Consider the following 23,931-nt stretch of genomic DNA (forward strand, 5'->3'; position numbering starts at 1 on the left):
GCATTTCTTCAAGTTAGTTCATGTATCCCTTCTCAACTGAAAAGTCTGCTCTCTCTCCCAGGTGAAGACGACATGATAACACTCCCAAGTCAGAGACATTAGTATACATAAACTGCACTACTCCCTCACACTTTGTGTTAATTTTACTCAATTTCATAACCTGAAGGGCTACATTCAGTATTAAAAATTAGTCTCATACACCATCATATATGAAAATAGATTCTTAATGTCTATTAGTTGCAGTTTGATTATCTGAATATTCACCTTCCTCCACTCAATCCTAACATTTCATTACTTATAATGGAAGAGAGAGAGAGTGAGAGAGAGAGAGATGTTATATAAACTTGCTATATCATAATATCACTGCACTTACATTTCCTGACTCTGAATGAATAGTACCATAATGAATACTCCAAAAGTATTCGTTATAGTACTGCTTTAGTGATATTAGGTTTCAGGATTTTTAAGTATTATAATTTTTTACATTTAATTAAGTTTAGGTATCAATATTTTTTTCACATATGCATATTCAAAAGCAAAGAAATGTGATAAATTTCCCAACTTGCTATTATTGTTATATAGAGAATTGGTGGTGTAAGATTCATATCTAGTCATTTCAAATCAAAATGCATAAATAATTATTGGTAATGCATAACAGAGTGAAAGAACAGATACGTAGTAAATTATGCATGTAATAATTGCTCCATTTGAATCAAGTTATATTGTCATATAGTCATATACCACATTTACATAGGATTGGCATTCTTGGGTATTGCAGAATTAAGCTTTACTGTATTTTGTCCTGTCTATGTCACATTATTGTAAAAAAGGTCAGAGCACAGCAGGTCTGAGGTACTGGGTGATTAACTATATAATTTTGGGCTTGAATGATATTAAAAATGATCATTTTGTCATTCCATGTCTTCGATTAGTGCTTGTTTGAATGTCTTTTAATGCATTACTAGTAAAGTTGCTCATGATATTGTAAAATTCATTCCTGTGTTTATTAACATTGGATATTATTAGTCTGGTTATTAGCAGAGGCATAGCAAGGAGTCCTGACACCTAAGTGAAATCTAAAAATGGCATCCTTAAACTTTAATTATATAAAAATAATTTCTGTTGTGTTTCAGATACAAACAGTACTGCATTGATTAGTATGTATGTTTTATTTCATAAGCTGCAACCAGTATATGCAGAATACTAAAAGATATGATTTGTATAGTTTGAAGAGTTGTTGTAGGTCAGCATTCTTAAAGTACAGTACTAACATTTTGTTACGGATAAATTCCACAATATTATCTTAATGTATTCTAGTGTGTGTTAGAAAAATCATAAACACTGTTACTAAACACGGAATTATTTATTATGTGGGATTACCATTTAATCTAACCTGCTCCCACATGAGCACTGGTATTTCTATGTAATTCAAAAAATTAGGTCAGAAGATTGATTCCCAGATTGGAGGAGAGCTTTCATTTTGCTATACTATAAAAAAAAAATTAATATTAATAATAAATGCAGGAATTAAAGGAATTTCTTTATTGAGTGTCATGAGTAAAATCTATGTAATTCATAACTGGGTGAAAGAAGGCTACGAAAAAATTGTTCAAGGTAAATTTGTGTTCCAGGCCAAATAGTGGTTGTCAGAACCAGATTTTCATCTTTAGATAAATACTTTGAAAAGTCAGCAGCATATATTAGATATTTCTATATAAGTTTGATAGAGCATAAAAAAAGCATATAGAGTACTTTCACAAAAATAAAATTGTGGTGTATGTAGGTCCATATAAAGCAGAGACCATGCTTATACTCGAGTGCACTGTCAGTAGTACTTCACCTTTTAAGGATTTCTGAAAAGATGGTTTGATGTTAAATTAAGCAAGGCAAGATTGCACATGATCTATATTGCCATTTGTAATCTAGATGAAACAATATTTTAAGGAAAGTAGCATTATATTTTATATCAGAATCTGGTGTATTGTGTTCAGTTCTTTACTTAGTGTGCTGATGATATCCTCTTAAATCTTTCTTCATAAAGATTTCAAAGAAATCTTTATGAAGAAAGAAATCAAAACTATGAAAATAAGCAAAAAAAGCATCAACTCTGTTCTTAGCAGTGAAATATTTCATCCATTTAGGTATAATGTTTAAAGCAGAAAATTAAATTTGGAAATAGAATAAGCATATGACAGAAAATCAGTTAAAATTATTGTTGTTGAGTTCTCTCAAGAGAAAAATTGACCATTCTCTTTTGAGAGAAATCAGTCAAAACCAAACTAGCAGTACTTATGACAGCATCCAAGCCAGATTATGTAGAACTGAGAGTTAAGTTAGAAACAAAACATTTGATCAAAGATTGAAGACAACAGGTGTAAGAGTTCTTAGAAAAAATTAGGGAAGTGAACAGATGATTTCATTGGCAGAACTATATTAAAAATGAACATTTTAGACAGGAGTTAGACATTAGTATCACTAATGTGAGCAAAGCTGATCTTTAATGCTATGATCACTTGCACTGAATAACAGATGAAAGATATTGTTATTATGTGACACCTCCAGGGAGTGAAAAGACTCATCGAGGGAGAATGTGCCAACACCATCGAACGATTGTCCCCTTTCTAAGTAATAGACCACAATCTTCACCTGCTGTAATTTGAAAGGAGAATTTCAGGGAAAAAGTATTGTGAGCCCTGAAAACTTCCAAAATAATAAATAAATAAATAAATAAATAAAGCAATGTAAGTTTCAGATTTTGAAGTGATGCTATTTTAAGTATTGGTAGTGTATTGTGCGGATAATAAAATCAATATGGATCCAGTATGTTTTTCAGGGTGACAATTTAGTAAGTAGAAAATTACAAATTCAACATAAAAAATTTTAAATGTCTACTAACAAAGGCATTTATTGCTTTCAAAGTTGTTCAACTATTCTTCCTCTCCATAGTCTGTGCTCTTCAAACCCCTTAAACTTCATCATGATCATTTCTGTCAAACAGACACTTGATCTAGTTGTTGGTAAAACTTGAAGCTTCATTGTAAAGTTAGCAACTGGATTTTTGTCAATATCATTCATGGGTCATCTTTTTGTACTGTCTACTGTGTTAGAGATATGGGGGGGCAAAGCCCCCCTTTAGAGATATCACAATTTTTAAGGAGAACCGGCCTACCAGTCAAACACTCGGGGGGGGGGGGGGCAGAGCCCCTTTTGAAAACTCGACACTCAGGGTGGTCTCCAGAATTCAAGGAAAACCGGCCTACCAGTCTGGAACTCGGGGGATGCCAGGGGCGAACCCCCTTTTGAAGACTCGACACTCAGGGGCTACCCAAGTGTCGAGTCTTCAAAATTCAAGTCATCAGAATTCAAGGAGAACCGGTTTACCAGTCTGGAACTCAGGGGGTTGGGTGCCATAGGCTTCGGGGGGGGGACGATTTCCCCTAGTATTATATATTGTATGTTCTAGTATCATCTGTATTAGCTGCAAGTTCTGCCTCATTTCATATACTTTCAATAAACTCTCTTATCTTATTTTGCATTTTACTTAATCTCTTTATGTATTTCTTTATATTTCTCTTGTAAGTTGATGTTATTCTTATTTTGTATTATTTTTTTTTCTTTCTTCTTTTTTTTTTTTTTTGTTCAGTTTTGAGTTTTGTGTGTGAAGATATCCATTCCTTGTCTTTTCTTCTGTGCACTCCTAGTATTTTTTTTCTGCAGCTTCATGGTGTATGTTTTTAATACCTGTCGATATTTCTTCAGTGCTTCTGAATTCTTCCTTTTAAGGTTACACAGTGATCAGCATTCATATTTATGAATTTAGAGACACAAAACACATGTGTTGAAATGATTATTTTGCTTATTATTAGTAAAATAACACTTGCCATTTCTACCCCTGTATTGAGGTCATCATAAGAAAGATACATGTGTGTAGGAAACCAAGCTACATGCTCTTGCACTCTATAAAGGTAAATTAAATGTACACTGTTAATTGATCTTTTCTTAGCCTGACCTCTAGTGATAAAAAAAAATTAATAAATAAAATAAATAAAAAACTACAATAAACTCTGCTAAAGTTTCCTGTACTGAGATTCTTCTGGATTTGTATATTTCAGATTGTTATACTAAGATTTTCTTCTGGACTTGTACAGTTCAAGTTGCTATTGAAAAAAAAAAAAACTTCACTGAGTCTTCTTGTATTGAGATTTTTCTTCGGCTTGTTCACCTGTATTAGCTGCAAGTTCTGCCTCATTTTATATCTGTACAAGTGCAGAAAAAAACCGTAGTATAACAATCTGAACTATACAAATCCAGAAGAATCTTAGTACAGGAGGACTTTAGTAGAGTTTATTATAGTTTTTTATTTATTTTATTAATTAATTAATTTATTTATTTTTTATCAATAGAGGTCAGGCTAAGAAAAAGATCAATTAACAGCGTAGATTTAATTTACCTTTATAAAGTGCAAGAGCATGTAGCTTGGTTTCTTATACATGTATCTTTCTGATGATGACCTCAATAGAGGGGGCGAATCAAGTATTATTTTGAAAGTTTATTTTGCACTAGGTTAGACTATAATAAATTTAGTTTAATCCTTTATCCCAGTGAGAGCTAACAAAGTTTGCACCTGAAAATATCTTCAGGACTGAATATATTATAGTTAGTACAACTTAGTACAAGAAGATAGTACAACACTATATTCAGTCCTGAAGATATTTTCAGGTGCAAACTTTGTTTGCTCTCACTGGGATAAAGGATTAAACTAAATTTATTACAAGTATTATTTTACTAATAATAAGTAAAATAATCATTTCAATATGTGTGTTTTGTGTCCCTAAATTCGTAAATATGAATTCTTCATGTTCATTCTGTCTGATCTGAGTCAGAACTTCATATCTATTGTTAACCTCTGCTGCATATTTTCTTTTAGTTTTCACATTTTTTTAGTTTGTTTTTGTTGTACATTCTGTTTTTGCCTATTTCTTTCTTTATGTTCATTAATCTTATTTTTATTTCTCTTCTTCTTCCCTTCACGTATTAGGCCTAGTGGCCTGTTACGGTTCTATCCTTTCTCCTATTACTAAAAAAATGGTGTTTATAAGCATCTGATATTCTCATTGATCTCACATTCAAAAGAGATCCTCTCCATTTTCTTTGTATCATTATAGGATCAATTTAGTTATACATTTTCCCATCTAGTGCTCTCCATGTTACTTTATATAGATATCACTATTACTAATTCATTTGGCATGCAGAAATCCAGTAACATCTCTCCATTTTCGTTTTATATTTCCTATACCTTCCTTTTCCATTATTATTATTATCCTAAGACCCCCCCCCCCATGGAGTCATGGACATATCTAGGAAGTCCCTTTTGTCATACACACTCATCATACTGTGCCCTAAACACATTCAAATTCTCTGCAGATACCATGCTCTCAGGCAATGCATTCCAATCATTCATAACTCTCTCTCTCTCTCTCTCTCCATGCAAGAAACATTCTTCTTGCTCACACCCTCCTTATACTTCATCTAGGGATAACCTCTTGTTCTCCCTCCCTCATCTTCCATCATTTTATGAAAAACTTCTTTAACATTAATCCTATAACAATCCCTTACTAACTTGTATATCTCTATCATATCACCCCTCTTCCTCCTATCCACTAGCTTGGAAATTGCAATTGCATCTTCTCATCTTTATATTCAATATTCCAGCGATAGAAACTACCTTAGTCAATCACCTCCTGGACTTTTCCAACATCTCTCTTCATCCTTTTCAAAACCAGGTGACCAAATCTGTGCACAGTATCCATATGTGGCCTAATCGGAGCCTTATACAATGGAACCAGAATCAAGATCTCTTAATCCCACCAAGAGTAAATTCAGCATCCCATCTTTGTTTTCCAGATTTTAAAATCTAACATTTTGCAACATTAAACTGGCATCTCCACTCCAGTGCATATTCACTCGGTCTATTCAAGTCTTTGTATGGCCACAACTTTTGCTCCGCTCCTCATAGTTCATCCCAACTTTGCATCATCTGTAACTGAATATCCCCATCCAAATCTTCCCTAATATCATTAACATACAGGTTATCAGCAATGGCTCTAAAACAGACCACTAGTGACTTTCCTCTTCTGGGATATTGCTCCCCATACACAACTTGTCGATGTCTATCAGACATCCAATCTCCAATCCAATGCTCTAGTCTAATATCCAACTCCATCTGCGCTAGTTTTATTATCAACTAGAGCAGATGGAGAATCTCTTATCATTTCTCTACCTGTACAATCATTTCCTATTTTTTTAGCATTTAGATTTCCTGTTATCATAATTATATCTATAAGATTTGTATCACCTATTGCTTTTGTAATATATCATAAAAATCATAATTTCTTTTTCATCTGCATTATTAGTTGTTGCATATACATTTATAATTGTAGTTTATAGCACCTTGAGTTAAATCATGCTCTTGTGCGTCTTTCTGTAATTGATTCCCATTCTGTCCTTGCAGCTCTTGCTTCACTGGACTTACTCGACATGATTATTGCCACTCCTTTTGCATGTGCACTATCTTCATCTTGATTTCCAGCATATATTATTGTTTCTCCTGAACTCAACTGGATCAATTCCCATCCATTCCATCTTATCTCTTGCTTATTCCCAATATTTCAAATTTGTAGTCCTTTCTTTAGGGTTACATGGTGATCAGCATTCATTTTAAAAAATGTATGGACTTTACAACCATGTTTAAAAAAAAAAAAAAAAAAAAAAAAAAAATTTAATTATCCCGACGTTTCGATCTTCACATCGAGATCATCATCTGGAGCATACATAAATATACAGGAAAAGCTGAATTACATCATTAACTGTAAGCTAGAGAAACAATGATTTGATCACATGTTATTCTACTGGCGTGACCTCTGGTGGAAAAAAAAATAAAATAAAATAAAAAATAAATTTTTACATCAAGCTAAATTCTATTTTTATAATGACAGGAATAAACATTCTTTTAGATGGTTTTCTTTCAGAAACAATTGGTGTCCTATTTTTAGTATTACAATTCTTATTTTTGATTTACAATACTGGATTTTCTACAGTCCTGTTTATAATTGTTCTTGGTGAGGAAGGTCGAATATATACCTTCCATATGTTTGGGATTTTTAAACCATCATTGTTGTTCCGATTGGGGTGGTTGCTAATAATCTCACAGTCTTCCTTGAATTTTCATTCATACCATGTTCTAGTGTGATGTAGACAGCTGGTGGTTTTCCAGTCAATTCTGTGTAAGGTATTCAGGGCATGATCAGAAAGGCCAGCTTCACCATAATTATTATATTTAATGTGTCGTTTATGTTCTTTTTGTCTAATAGGAATAGTGCATCCTGTTTCTCCTATATATGGTATGTTGCTAGTACAATAAATCCGGTATACTCCAGGGTGACCCACTCCCTCCACTAGCTCACCCTGGAATATACCGGATTCTGAACATTGTTGTTCAGATTGGAATATACCCAATCTGAACAATAACGATGGTTTAAAAATCCCAAACATATGGAAGGTATATATTCGACCTTCCTCACCAAGAACTATAAACAGGACTGTAGAAAATCCAGTATTGTAAATCAAAAATAAGAATTGTAATACTAAAAATAGGACACCAATTGTTTCTGAAAGAAAGCCTTCTAAAAGAATGTTTATTCCTGTCATTATAAAAATAGAATTTAGCTTGATGTAAAAATTTATTTTTTATTTTATTTTATTATTTTTTATTTTATTTTATTATTTTTTATTTTATTTTATGTTATTTTATTTTTTTTTCCCACCAGAGGTCATGCAGTAGAATAACATGTGATCAAATCATTGTTTCTCTGGCTTACAGTTAATGATGTAACTCAGCTTGTCATGTATATTTATGTACGCTCCAGATGATGATCTCGATGTGAAGATCGAAACATCGGGATAATTAAAAAAGTTTTCTTAACACAGTTGTAAATTCCATAAAATGTTTAAAATCAAATTTGTAGTCTTTAATTTCTTTGGCTGTATTGACTGCTTTTGATTGACATCTAGTTCATATTGTTCTTTTTGGTTCCAAATAATTTATTATTATTCAAGCCTCCATGGAGTCAAGAGACTCATCGTGGGAGGACCATCCTAGGAAACAAAGTCTACCACTCCTTGAACTCATTGATCATTCTTGCTCTCAATCCCGCCACTCTATCAGGCAATGCATTCCACGCTTCAATCACCCTCCATGCAAAGAAGCCACTCTCCACCCTCTTTCTCACAACTTCATTTCATAACTTCCAGAGATGGCCCCTTGTCATCGCTCCTTCCTACTGTTCCACCAATCGAAAGAACTACCCATTGTCAACCCTGTAACCACCTCTCAACAGTTTAAAAGTTCTTAATCATATCAACTCTCCTTCTATCTACCAAACTCTGCAGTCCACATTCCCTCAGCTGAGCCTCATAACTAACATTGCACAGTCCTGAAACCATCTTTGTTTTCTGCCTCTGTACCGTTTCATGTCACAGTTAATTTATCCTCTTCAAATCCTGGGGATCAAATTTGAGAACAGTAGTCTAAGTGTGGTCTGATCAGGGTCTTATATAATGGAACAATAACTCTTTTATCTCTACAGGTCAGTGTTCTTCTCAGTATTGCAGCTATCCTCTGAGTTACTTTCACCACTTTTGCAATAGCTGTCTGAATTTCAATTTTCTATCAATCATCACCTCCAGATCGCTTGTCTCCCCTACTTCTTCCAGTACAGCTCCTCCAATTGAGTATGCAGTCTCCCATCGATGTATCCCAGACTTCAAGGCTTTACATTTTGCTGCATTAAATCGACACTCCTGTTTATTTGCCCATCTGTCTAGATTATTCAAATCCTCTTGCAGGGCTGCTACATCTGCACTGTTACTAATAACCCTTTCCAGCTTCACATCATCTGCAAACAACTGAATATCCCCTTGCAATCCATTGACGATGTCATTGATATAAAGGTTAAACAATACAGGTCTCAGTACTGAGCCCAGTGGGACCTCACTTGTAACTTTCTGCCTCCTTGATATTCCCCACTGTACCCAACTCTCTGATACCTATCAGACAGCCAATCCAGAATCCAATTGACTAACTCAACATATAAACCCATGTGCTGCACCTTAAATATCAGCTTATCATGTGCCACCCTGTCAAAGGCCTTTGCAAAATCCAAAAAAAATAAAAATAGCAATATATGCCTTTCCCTTATCAACTGCTCTTGTCACTTTATTATAAAAGGCAATCATATTACTGAAGCAAGAGTGCCCCTTAACAAATCCATGTTGACTCTCTCAGATAACATTACCCTCATCTGCCCAATGCTGTATATGGGATTGGGCAGATGAGGGTAATGTTATCTGTGATGCTGAAATTTATCCAAGATCTTAACAACTACTGATGAAACACAAATTGTCTTATAGTTAGACACATCCAGTCTGCTACTGCCTTTATGCATTTAGTATTTTTCTTTTGGTTTTTGTGTCTTGTCTGAATTTTCTGTTGTATTCATCGGTTCCCTAGTTTCTCCATAAGAGCTTTTGCTAGAGAATGTCATTCTCAACAGTTTGTCTTCATTTAGTATTACATTTTTTTTGTCTCTTGGTTTCCATAGCAAAGCACTTTTTTACAAGGATGGGTTACTAGCCCTTTGCTTAGTCTCTCACCTATTTACCCAGGCTTGGGAGACCTGGATATCATTCTAATGTTCTTTCATTCTGCCTATGAGAGACTTCATACTTGCCCAATAAATGGAATATGCTGGAAATGGAAAAATGCCTTGTACCGACTTGATTTTGAGACAAAGAACTAGGCCTATTATTATAATGCCTAAACAGTAGACATTCAAATATCCAGTTTATACTGGCAAAGGAATAAAAACTATTCTTTATTGAATTTGTGTCTGGTTGACAAAACAGTCTGAAATTTCTCTCTCTCTCTCTCTTGAATGCACATCTGCAGAAAGCTACTATATACTAGAATGCCTTGCACCACCACTACCACCCAGATGAATAGTTGTAGAAACAAACCTAAATCTGTACCAAAGAAATAAAAAATTGCTGTAGTTTTTTGGATTCACTAGAATCATTGACAAACCTCCATGAATTCATTATTAAAAAATTATGGAAACAACTACCGTGTTATAGTAAAACTTCAGTTTAACATAAACCAAAGTAATTCCTGACATTTCAAGGTCATCATCTGGATTTGTAATGTAGCTTGTTTCTTTGTTTATATGTGTATACTCCAGATGATGACCTTGATACGAAGGTTGAAATGTTAGGTGATTACTTTAGTTTATATTAAACTGAAGTTTTACTATAACACAGTAGTTGTTTCCATATTTTTTAATAATGAATGCTGATCACCATGTAACTATGAAGGAAAGGAAACATCCATGAAGTCACTAGATGTAATCATGGCAGGAAGAGGGGAGGAAGGGATTCACTCAACCAGTAACATATCTATCATACTGAATCTGAAATATATTCACAACACACTTGAGGAATACATTCTATTCACTCCCTTCTTCACCATTATACATTTTCCAGAGATAGCTTTATACCTTCTCACTCTATAAAATCACCTCATTAATTCAAAAGTTTCTCACGTCTTTTTCACTTTGCTAAACTGCTGTTTACAATTCTCTCCTTGTGACATTACATTGTGCTCTTTTGGTGTGCCCTTTAAATTTCAAATTTGCCATTTATCATTGACCCCCCCCCCCAAAAAAAAAAAAAACAGTTCACAGCTTTACCTTCTGCATTCTGAATTGCAAAACCTTGCATCCATAAACATCAAAAGTACGTGTAATTCTAATGTCTGGATAAAGTTAACAAAAACAAGCTCAATGTGATAATTCAGTAATTGCTCTTTCATTGGTAGAAAATCTTTTTTTTTTTTTTAGATTGAAAATAAGAAGGATCTCTATCCATAAGATGTCATCAAAATTTGGCTTAAATAGACTTCTCTGATAGATTATGAACACCAGATATTTGGACTGCCTTACATAGATCGAATGAATTCTGTTTTAAATGATCATCTCAGAACAAACATTTTCTAATCTTAAATGGTAGATGAATTTCATCTGGTGTAAGACCACCACAACCATGCTCATTAGAGGCTTGAAGTGGCTTGAAAATGTTTCATGTTTAGTTTCTAGAGCAGGGTTTCCAAATTGTCTAAACATTAGTGTATTTACAGTTTATGATCATTTGTGTGTTGGGGGAAAGCACAAAAATAAATAAATCTCAAGCCATACATTCATGAGTATTATACATAAGAGCATTTTAATTATTTATTAATCTTGAAATAAACTGACTGTGTTGTTGCAATGGTGAAATGAATTATTATTATTATTATGCATATAAATGTCTCTTGAGTTAGTGCATCTGTATTTTCTTATAGATAATGCAATATATATGGATAGTAACAGTAAGCATTCTGATTTTCCTCTATAAATAACTTATGGAGTATTTCATGGAGTTCAAGTGTTCCTTGAATCATCCATGAAGTTTTAAATAGGCAGTGCTTAGTTGTATTTTTCGAATATATGTGTAATGGGCTAGTTTGCCTCTTTTGCAAGGGGAAAAACCTGAGTTGTAAGGAGAGAAAAGCTTTGCCATCTCTATCTAAAACCTTAGTTCTATCTGATTAAAACCTTTCATCACTGAAAGGATTTTAACTATGGGCTCTTTAACACATCTAATTTATATCCTTTGTATGGTGCTTAGCTTTAGATTCAGTACTTTGGGACACATGCCCCTCTGCATATCCCCCCCCCTTGCTATGTCTCTAATTATTAGCTATGTGCCCATCTATTAAATTTCTATAATATGAAGTAACAAACTTTTTTCCCCCCCTGTTAGGAATGGAAAATTTCTTTTATGGGTTGGAATCAGAAATGGGTGACGATGATGTATTTATGGTAAGTATTATATTCTACTATTTACTCTGCTTCTTTACTTCATTAAATTTGTAATCTTATATAATATTTAATGCAGAGCCATAACTGGCATCCTCCTCACACTTGGAAAAGATGTAGAGAGAGAGCAGAGTTGCTTTATAAAAGATGTCATCTGAAGCCATATTTATTTTATTATTTTTTTAAATTCTCAATGAATTTACACCAGATCTTTTGAATTAAGGTTCTGTTACAGGAAATCTTATACTTAATTTATGGTGATCCCAAATACTAAAGGTTGTTGAACTTATAGTCAATTAATATTAGGTGTCAAGTAGATCAGATCCATATTTCTAAAGAACATTGAATCTGTAAGTTGTAATTCTTAGAAAGTCCTGAAGAACTCACGAAGAATGGTTGTACCATTATTAAGAATGTCAGCAAGATAAAGGGATAGAATTAGTTTAGTGAGAAGTTGATTTGGAATGCTTTGTGATTGGGTGCCTGTTATGTGTTTGTGTAAATATCAGGTTAGAAAACTGGTGAAAGTATAATATGATGTTCTAAAAGTGTGTATAACAAACACAATCAAAACTCAATGTTTTTATTTATAAAAACTTCAAAACCATCAAGCACTTGTGGCTGGACAACAGGATGCATTTATGAAAATGGCTTGCTGACTGAAAGGATTTCTCGTTGTAATTGTAGGCCTGAATGGCATTTAAAAGAAATATCCAGCCTTTAGTGTATTTTTTATCTTATCAAATCATTGGTCTTTCCTTGTTACTTATGTGCTATAGGTTCTTAACCTTCTGCAAGTGGGATTGCCATAATTAATAGTACATGATATGTTCAGTCAAGTCAGATATCCATTGTATTATGCTTTGCTATTTTTTTATTTTTTGAAAACCTCTTTATTCAAGTTCAGAGTTCTGTGTCAGAATTTCTTAATGCAAGCTCAGCATAAATCTTTAGTCCCAAAATTGCACTACAAGATAATCTTTGAACATCTTCATTATCATCTTCTGAATAAGGCAAATATATTTGTGCTATCTTTACTAATTGTTATCGAATGAATTACAAATAATAATAATAATAATAATTATTATTATTTAGGCCTCCATGGAGTCAAAAGACTCATCGCGGGAGGTCCTTCCTAGGAAACACAAAGTCTATCAAGACTCATCGTAGGAGGTCCCTCCTAGGAAACAAAGTCTATCATACCATTCCTTAAAACTCATTGACCATTAAAAAAGTTATTATTATAACAGTCATTTCCAAATAATGAAGTTACTTCCAGGCTTGGTAATTCTTTAGGTATAAATTTTAAGTGCTATTTAATCATGGTTATTATGGGTATCACCAACATGTGATACATTCAAGGATTATCAATCCTTGAATGTAATGATAATCTCTATGTGGAAGACAAATTCTTCCACATAGCTCAGTAAGTGATGACACCCATTTAGACAGTAATATCCATAGAAATTGAAAGAAAATTAGGTAAAGTCATAAAGTTGGTCAAGTATATGCTTTGACATTAAAATTTGCAACTTCAGACTGTTGTCAGGAATGTTTCTGAAATGTTTCTAAAAGTATTAGGTGATAAATAATTTTCATGGTTCAACGCACCATCACTGCCTTGTATATTGGATGCTTGAAGTGATGTATAAGGACCCTACTTGGTCTCTCAACAACAAGGTTTCTGTCATAGCTAATCCTTTTTGTGGAATTCATTTAAATAAATAAATAAATGCCATAAAAACATCTAAAGCTTATCTGGATTTCATTTAACTTTGTTATCAATAAAATGGTGACTTTAAAGTACATTTCAAGAGTTTATTATCAAATAATAAAATAAACAAATCATTCAGTAAATATCTTTTTAATCTACCTGTTGATGGATCATTTATAACTTATATATAAAATATACTCATTTACTGTTACAAACAAATTACTTCAGTTAATTGTATCTGCTTCAGGTTCATAAACTGAACACTAAGCCTCTATAGAATTGTCCCCCCCCACCTGCATTTCAAAATACAGTATACATTTCATTAAAATACCTTATTTAGCCAATTAATCTGTCTAAAATAAAGCTGAGCTTCTTTCTAGGTACTGAACATAAGTAGAAATTTAAGATCTATGCTTTGTTGTTATATTAGATCTAAAAGCAGCTTTACTATTCTGAAATTTTCAAGCATGCATCAGTTTTCTTCTTTACAGGCTTGTCAAGTACAATATACAGGCCACTCAACTGGTGTTTGTTGTGGAACTGTGTAACATTAGCTCTTTAGGTAGAAGAATTTCTTTCTGATTTTTGCTCGTATTTAATGTGACATCCATTTTGGCTAGAAGTGAATAATAAGAACTCTATTTTGGATCATCTGGAACATTGTTTAAAGGACTTTCATAATATCTGCATTACTATCTTTCTCTTACAATTACTTGTAAGACTTGGCATCCTTATAAATTTTGCTATGTCTGCATGACATCAACATCATTATTATTATTATTCGTGACACCTCCAAGGAGCCCGAAGACTCTTCACAGGAGGACACCTACTGTGCAACTGTCTCCACTACTACACCGAACCTCTACTACCAATCATCTCCATCAACGCCATCTACCACTCACCACAACCACCACAACTAGTATTTTTTGTCTGTAAATTGCGTGTGTTCTGAAGGGCCGATTTGTCTGTATGGAATGAAAAACCTGAGTTTTCAGGAGGAAAAACCCTTCTACCTCCGTATGAGAGATCGGCTAACTCACCTTCGATTGAAAAAGTCCACATAAAGATTCCTCCCGTCATGACGAGAATCGAACTTAGGCCTTTTCCAATTGAAGGGTGCAACATACCATCGTTCTTCCACTTGCGCTACGGAGACATCATCTCTCAGTTAAGTTGGTTATTAGGCTGATAAATTTATTGGGTTCTTGTGAAAAAGGAGGGCACTTTGTATGACCACCCTACAACCTAATATACATATATGCTTAAGCAATTGAAATTAATTTATTAACTATAACCGTATCCTAAAAATAGTAAATACCGAGTGTTAGAAGTGACACAAATTGGGTTGTTTTTACTAGTCTAATAAAAAGTTTTGTCTTTATGAGATGTGATCATATTTGAAATAGTAAATTATTATTATTATTAACATATAACCTCCATGGAGTCAGAGACTCATCATGGGAGGTACACACTATTGCATACTATGCTCATCCAGCCCTGCCTTAAACTGATTCAGTGTGTCCACACACACACACACACACACACACACACACACACACACACACACACACACACACACACACACACACACACACACACAGTGTGTTTGAAATGTGATTTCCGCCCACAAAAGGTTGTAAACCAATTGTACTTTAGTACCATGGATGTGCTAAGTATTTCTATTTTTTTATTAATCTTATTATTATTTTTTTTTTTACATAATCTTGGAAACCCTGCTCTAGAAATCAAATACATGGAACTTTTTCTAGCCATTTCAGGCCTATGTGATAATTAATTAATATAATTAATAATTATATCACTGTAGATATAATTATAATTAAAATGTTACCAGTGGTTTAGGTTCTATACATGTAAGAGCTGAATGAAAATGTGTTATCTTTTTTATTTTGGTATTCTAATATTATTTTAGTAAAAGTATATTCAGAATTTATTTATTAAATCATTAATTCCTAAATTAAATTTGCAGAAATTAATAACTCATACCAATCATTCATACCAGCCTTTCATGTGGGCAATGCCAATAATTTTGTTTTTATATGAAATTCACAGTGGTTCATCTAGAGAAAAACAATCATGCCAATTACTTCTTCCCATCTTGCCTCAAGAAGATCATTTCAAAACATCAAAGATAGTTCTGCTTTTATAACTTTTAACAACATATATGGCATTTCCTATGCTGTTAACATCCCTCCCCCCTTTCTTTTTAAACATAAAAGTTGAAATTTTCTTTACAGCTGTAAATATAATTCTTATCATGACCACACTGAAGATTTCTGTTCATGGTTGAAACTATTAAAATACTTATGTCAAGAAAGGAAAACCATAAAATTACCATTCCTAATAATATCAAAAATATTTGACATTATTAGAAACCTATTAATATTTGACGAAATCAACTTAGTCTACTGTAGATTAAACCCATCCTCATCCACCTTGAATAAGAATATCAGTATTATTTCTGAAACTCTCTTTCACATTGAGTTATCATGCCTCTCCCAGAATACATTAAACAATGCTGCACTCATCACTAACCTGCCACCCTCCAAACGTGGAAAAAAAAAAAAACTTTTCATTCCCTTACAGGATCCTAATACAATCTTCAAGATGACTTCCTGTTGTCCTTCCACCTATTACCCTGTGTAGTATGACATCCAGTTAAATATCCATCTATCTCTCATGTGAAAGCTGTCATAAAATTGGTTAGCTGAATTATTAGATGGAAAGAATATTGGCAGTGCATAGGAATCATTTAAAAAAAAAAAAAAAAAACTCATTGATGCAATCACAAAATGTGCTTCTATGTTTCGAACAATTAATACGGTAAGAGCAAAATGAAATGAATGTATAATTATATTAAGCAAAAGATTCTTAAGAAAAAGATTATGTGGAAGTTGTACGATGTGCAAAAAGATTATTTCGATTATGAAAATCATAAGGTGCAGATCAGAACAATTAAAAATATTATATGGAAAGCCAAGACTGAGCTTAAAAAAGAAACGAGCTCTGCAAGCTTAAAGACAATTCAAAAAAAATTCTGCATTATGGTACAAGTAAAAGAAAGAATAAATGAATAAAGAATAACTACTGAATATGTATGGTATGTGGGTAGCAGATGTAGAAGAGATTGTTTAACTAATCAGTGCCTAATCTACTAAAAGCTGTTAGCTTGGTATACACAGGTGGTCTGAAAAGTTCTTGGCCTAACAATGAAAAAACAAATTTATGATTTCAAAATTATTTTTTTTTTTTCAACATAACCTCCCTTAAGAATAATGCATTTATTCCAACGATGCTCCAGTGCCATTATCCCGTCCCTACAGTGATTCTCAGTAAAATCTGCAAGATACCCATCTACAGCTGCAATCACCTCTTGATTCGAAGAAAAATGCTAACCAGCGAGGAAGAGTTTTAGTTTTGGGAAGAGATAGAAGTCAGAGGGAGCCAAATCTAGGGAATAGGGTTCCAACAATTCATAGTGCAGATCCTTTAATTTTTCCATTGCCAAAAACACCTTTGTGGGTAGGTGCATTGACCTGATGAAAGATGATTTTTTTCTTCTGCAAACCAGCTCTTTTCTCATGAATTTTTTAGTCTAGTCTGGTTAAAAGATCAGAATAATATTTCCTGGTTATTGTTTTACCCTTTTCAAGATAATTAATAAACATTCTTTAGCATTCCAAAACACTGATGCCTGATCTTGTCTTCTTTTCCGCTGAATAACCGGCTTCTGTCCACTGTTTTACTGTGTTTGGATTCTGGTGTGTACTGGTGAATGCAAGTCTCATCCATAGTAATAAATCAATGCACAAAGTCAGTTTTATTCTTGTTAAAATGCTCCACGCACTGTTCAGAGATTTTCATGCGAGTGTGTTTTTGATCTGCTGAGCAAATGCAGCACCCATCTTACGCAAAGCTTTTTCATTTGCAATTCTTCATGCAAAATATATCCTATACATCCTTTTGAAATGCCCATAGTCTCAGCAATTTCACACACTTTGACTCACAGGTCATCCAATACCATATCGTGCAGTGATCAATGATTTCTGGTGGTCAAATTTATAACGGGATCTATGTAAGAGGCGAGTTTTTGACCAAAGGATGTTGTGGTTAGTTTCAATGCTGTGCTGAGGCAATCCAGATTTTTCAGGTTTGTTGTGATGAATGGAGGATTGATGTTCTTGGATTCTGTTTTCAAGAGAACGTCCAGTTTGTCCAAAATAGGAGAGATCACAGTTGCAGGAAATTTGATAAACTCCAGGAAGAGATATAGTTGAGCATTTGTCTTTAGGAGAAGAAAAATGGGAAGATAATTTGTTAATAGGTGAATACATAGCTGTTAACTCATATTTCTTCAGAAATATGAGTTAACAGCTTCTTTCTTCTTGCAATAGATTCTGAAATCCCGGAGATGTAAGGAATTGGAACTCAACGTATTGAATCTTCATTGTTTTGTGGTGGATTATAAGAATCGAGAAGATGTTGAGTACTCTTTTCGGAAAAGCCATAGAGTTTCATGTGTTGTTGAATAGTAGAAAATTCTTTCTGTAGAAAATTAGAAGTAGAACAATTAGTTTTGGCTCTTCTGATTAGACATTTTATGATTCCTGTTTTTTGACAAGGATGATGGGCTGATTCTTTAAGAATATAATGACCTGTGAACGTTGGTTTCCTGTAAACTGTGGTTGTAAGAGTATTTGAAGGTGACCGGATGAGGAGAACGTCTAAAAAAAGATAACTGGTTGTTTTCTTCCATAAAGTACTCAACATCTTCTCGATTCCATAAACTTTATATGATGATGTAAGGAATTGATACTGTTTAAAAAGGAAGGTAAGGAGTCGTTGTTGTGCGGCCATAGAGTAAAGATGTCACTATATATCTTACCCAAAAGGATTGTTGAGGGAAAATAGATGAGAAGAGGACTTTTTCTAGATGTTCTAAATAAAAGTTGGCTAAAGCAGGAGAGAGAGAGAGGACTTCCCATAGCTGTTCCTTCTACTTGGCTGTAAAATTTGTTTTGACATAAAAAATATCCAGAGTGTATTACGAAATCGAATCGTTTTATAATGTCTTCTGGAAAGATGTCAGCAAGTAATTTTAAAGTCTCCTTGAGAGGTACATTTGTATATGAAGATTCTATATCAAAGCTCATCATAAGTTCTGTAGGTTGCAATGAGACATTTTTAATTTTTCTAAGAAATCTGAGGAGTTTTTTTTAGAAAGGAACTAGAGTTGCCGATGTGAGATTTCAATAAGTTAGCTAGATATTTGGCTATTATGGTAAGTAGGAGAATCAATACAATCTATTATTGGATGAAGAGGAAAGTCAATCTTATGTATTTTAGGAAGACCATAAAATCTAGGAGGTCTTGCAAAATGAGTTTTAAGTCTTCAATTGTGTCTCTATCTAAGCTGATGACTTCATCTAAGAGAGAATTTAATTTCTTTAGTTGTCTGTTGGTTGGATTATAATCAAGTTTTAGATGTGTGGAGCGATCTCGAAGTAAAAGAGAAAGTTTTCTTCTGTAATTTGCTGAGTTCATAACTACTGTTGCTTTCCCCTTGTCAGCTTTGGTGATAACGAGGTGATTGTTTTTTCTCAAGGACTAAAGATTTCATTTCAGAAAGAGATATGTTGGAAGGAGGAAGTTTAGCCTTAAGTAGAGAAGAAGCAACTTCTAGGCAAAGAGCATTAGCTTTATCACTAGTTAGATGACTGAGATTCTGTTCAATGTTAACTAGGAAATCTAGATATGGTATCATGTCCTTTTCACAGGATTAGGATTTCACTATCAGTTAGAGGACATCCGGATATAGTGACAATCCAATTATCTGGAGTTTTGAAGGGCTTGAATTGTTTAGACGAAAGAGCTTCATATTTTTGGTTAAGATGTTGACTTAGTTTATTATCTGCTCGTTGAGTAGAACGTTTAGCCACATTTAGAACTATGTGTGAAAGATATGGATCCAAGTTTGTGGAAATATAGGTGCGAAGATCAGAAATATGATTACTGTGAATGGCAAGATCACGTTTAGCAGCTTTAAGTTGGTGACGGATTAACGATAAACTGGTGTTCCAGTAAATATTATGAGCTCCAGGAGATTTTATAGTTTGTTTAATCTTAGTGAAATTGGGAATGATCTTGTTGTCGTGGAATTTTTTAAAAAATTGATCTTTGCTCGTAACCTACCTTATATAACTGAAAGTTTTCCTAATTTACCAGTTATTTTGGTGGCATTTTCCCCGTGAAGGATTAAAATTTCATGTTTTAAGGATACTTGTTACATAAAGACTGAATAATATATGCACGTAAACACAAGAAAGATATTTAATTAACCAAATATTTCGGTCTGGAAATAGCAGACCATCTTCAGTGGCACTACAAGAATAGTTTTAAAAAAATACAAGGTGGAATACTAACAATAGATCATTTTAAAATAGAACAAGCCGCGTGATGTTATATCACTAAGTATTAAAGGGAATATTTTTAAGCAGAGACATGATTGAAATAAAGATATTAATTAATAATATTAAATAACATAAAATTAATATGAATTAATGAGTTATCCTGATTAGACTTTCCCAGATTTTTGATATAGATATACAGTCATTCCGATTCAGGTTAGGATGATGGAGTAATGCCTCTATGCTTTCTTTGAATAAACGTTCAAATTTATAACGGGATCTATGTAAGAGGCGAGTTTTTGACCAAAGGATGTTGTGGTTAGTTTCAATCCCATGCTGAGCCAATCCAGATTTTTCAGGTTTGTTGTGATGAATGGAGGATTGATGTTCTTGGATTCTTTTTTCAAGAGAACGTCCAGTTTGTCCAAAACGGCTATTTTTCTCTCTCCTGCTTTAGCCAACTTTTATTTAGAACATCTAGAAAAAGTTCTCTTCTCATCTATTTTCCCTCAACCATCCTTTTTGGTAAGATATATAGATTACATCTTTACTGTATGGCCACACAACAAAGACTCCTTACCTTCTTTTTTAAACAGTATCAGTTCCTTACATCATCATATAAAGTTTACTATAGAAATGGAAGAAAACAACCAGTTATCTTTTTTAGACGTTCTCCTCATCCAGTCACCTTCAAATACTGTTACAACCACAGTTTACAGGAAACCAACGTTCACAGGTCATTATATTCTTAAAGAAACAGCCCATCATCCTTGTCAAAAAACAGGAATCATAAAATGTCTAATCAGGAGAGCGAAAAACTCGCCTCTTACATAGATCCCGTTATAAATTTGAACGTTTATTCAAAGAAAGCGTAGAGGAATTACTCCATCGTCCTAACCTGAATCGGAATGACTGTATATCTATATCAAAAATCTGGGAACGTCTAATCAGGATAACTCATTAATTCATATTAATGTTATGTTATTTAATATTATTAATTAATATCTTTATTTCAATCATGTCTCTGCTTAAAAATATTCCCTTTAATACTTAGTGATATAACATCATGCGGCTTGTTCTATTTTTAAATGATCTATTGTTAGTATTCCACCTTGTATTTTTTTAAAACTGTTCTTGTAGTGCTGAAGATGGTCTGTTATTTCCAGACCAAAATATTTGGTTAATTAAATATCTTTCTTGTGTTTACGTGCATATATTATTCTATCAGCGAATCTATACTTTGTGTTGAACAGCATGGATTTACTAAGGAAAGGTCTTGTTTTGGTAATTTGTCCACATTTTATAATAATGTTATGGTTGAGTTAGACAAGGTAAATAATGGATATACCATACAGGAAAACCTCGCTTAACATAATTAATTAATCCATCAATTAATGCACACTAAGCAAATACAATAAATAATAGGAATAATTATAATTCATCCATCAGTTGCCATCCAATTTTTTGGATTGCAATTTTGGATTTTTTAACTTTTGTCCTACACTATTCCCACCTCTATCATACCCAGATGGCTCAATTGCAACATCACACATAGAAAAAGCTAACACACTTTGGCTTCACACTTTGCCTCCAATGCACACATAACTGACAATGGCAAATGCCCTGCAGTAATTCCAACTGCCCAACATACAATGTCCCCCTGTATCCTTTTGCCAAAAAGATATCATAAACCTGTTGTCTAAATTAGATACAAAAAAGTCTCCTGGCCCTGACGACATTCCTACAATTGACCTGAAGGTCTGTGCACCAGAACTGACTCCTATCCCTGATATATATCCCAAAGCCTGAAAACTGGCCTATATTCAACCCATTCTTAAAAAGGGGTGACAAATCACTGCCATCTAACTACTGCCCACTCATTCATTACCTGGCTATTAAGCGACCTCCAGTACAGATTCCATCGAAGAAGATCAGCAGGAGATCTACTCTCATACATCACCCATTGCTGGACAAATGCCATGGAGAAACTCAGCGAATCCCAAGTAGTTGCACTTGATATCTCTAAAGTCTTTGACTGAATCTGGCACAAAGGCTTAGTAAGCAAACTCCCATCATTTAGACTCTCTCAGGACTTCTGTAGATGGATTGCCAGCTTCCTGTCTGTATGCACACTGTGTGTGATGGTAGACGACTCCCTACCTTCCACCATCCAACTAATGCTGGGGTCCCACAAGGTTCAGTTCTCTCACCGACCCTCTTCAGGAAAGTGATCACTTCCATATATGTTCTCTTCAGTGTCCCACATGAGCAGTGGAAGAATGGAGGGGGAGCAGATTGTAAGATCAGTTGCAGAATATGAATGGGTAGGCATATCCCAAAGTTGGAAATTGGCCTATATTCAACCCATTCCCAAAAAGAGTGACAAATCGCTGCCATCTAACTACCGCCCTATCTCACTCACCTCAATCCTATCCCAAGTGATGGAGAAAACCAACAATTCTCAACCCTATTCTACCTTGAAGGTACCCAGCTATTAAGTGACCACCAGTACGGATTCCGTCAATGCCGATAAACAGGTAACCTGATCTTATATATCACCCATCTCTGGAGATATGCCATGGAAAAATTTGGCGAATCACAAGTAGTCGCACTTGATATCTCTAAAGCTTTTGACCGGGTCTGGCACAAAGGCTTACTAAGCAAACTTCCATCATTTGGACTGTCTCCCTATCCTCCCACCATCCAACTAATGCTGGGATCCCACAAGGGTCAGTTCTCTAACCGACCCTTTTCCTTCTATATATCAATGACCTACTTCAGTTGACTTCTAAACCAATACACAGTTTTGCAGATGACAGCGCATTTCACTCCTCTCTTTCATTTGACAATCCCTACTCTACACAACTCACTTCAACCCACAGAACATCAACCACCACTGCCCTTAATTTCCCAACGAATACAACATACAAGCTTTTAAATCAAATGTTAACAAGTTTCTCCTTTCCCAACCCACCACCCATATATGGTACTAACATACTATAGGTTGACCAGCCAACCTCTCGTATATGGGCCCAACATTAAAAAAAAAACAAGTTAGCATATATTTGAAAAAAAAAAAATTACAGTATAAGCTATATTAGAGGATAAAATCACCAAAGTTAAAAAAATCAATTGCTTAAAATTTTATTTAATATCTAAACATTTGATTAAGCTAATTTTTTACAAAAAAATTAAGTAAAGATGTTTGAATAGTGCTCTACTTTTTCATCTAGGTCATGCAATTTGCGATAGTTGGTGATCGCTTTATCAAGATTTTGGCAGATTTCGAAGCTTCATTCCATATCAGGATTAGCATCAAAAAAAAAAATTCCTTAGCATGCTCAATGTGATTGCAAATTAGTTCATTCTTTTGCAGTTAGCTTCTTAGTTGTAACATTCTCTTGTTCGCACTTCTTATCTACTTCTCCTTTATATGCATGCTTCTAGTTGAAGGAAATCATTCTTGCTTAACTGATCTGAATGGGGATCATGCAAGTTTCTCACATCTTCATTATCCAGTTTATTACATCCAAGTACTTTTCCAGTTGTGCTGATTTCTTCAGTAATGTTGGATCTTGAATTTTGCACATGATAAACTAACACAGACTTGAGTTTAAAGTTGCCTTCTGTATTATCTCCTAATAACAATGTAAGAGAATCTTTAGATACTTTGTATCCTGGTTTGAGAGGCTTCAGTTTTAGCTAGGAAAGTTTTTGTCGGCATACGTTTCCAAAAGAGACTAGTTTCGTCAGCACTGAATATTTGACAATCATCATAATCTCCCTCCTAAATTATCCTTAGCAATTCTTCAGGAAACTTGGC

At 33.9% G+C, this 23,931-nt stretch overlaps 1 protein-coding gene across 3 annotated transcripts in view; it reads left to right on the forward strand.

Moving 5' to 3' along the window:
* LOC150101691 (sprouty-related, EVH1 domain-containing protein 2-like) overlaps window positions 1-23,931 on the forward strand; it is a 446,794-nt gene that overhangs the window by 392,676 nt on the left and 30,187 nt on the right. For all 3 annotated transcript variants that reach the window (XM_090400341.1, XM_090400340.1, XM_090400342.1), the window contains exon 4: window positions 11,914-11,972. In XM_090400341.1, the coding sequence (XP_090256467.1) occupies window positions 11,914-11,972 (59 nt within the window). The remainder of the gene's footprint in view (window positions 1-11,913; window positions 11,973-23,931) is intronic.

Source organism: Typopeltis vanoorti, chromosome 11, assembly GCF_054136105.1.
Source record: "Typopeltis vanoorti isolate ZY-2024b chromosome 11, IOZ_Tvanoo_1.0, whole genome shotgun sequence".
Lineage (NCBI taxonomy): Eukaryota > Metazoa > Arthropoda > Arachnida > Uropygi > Thelyphonidae > Typopeltis > Typopeltis vanoorti.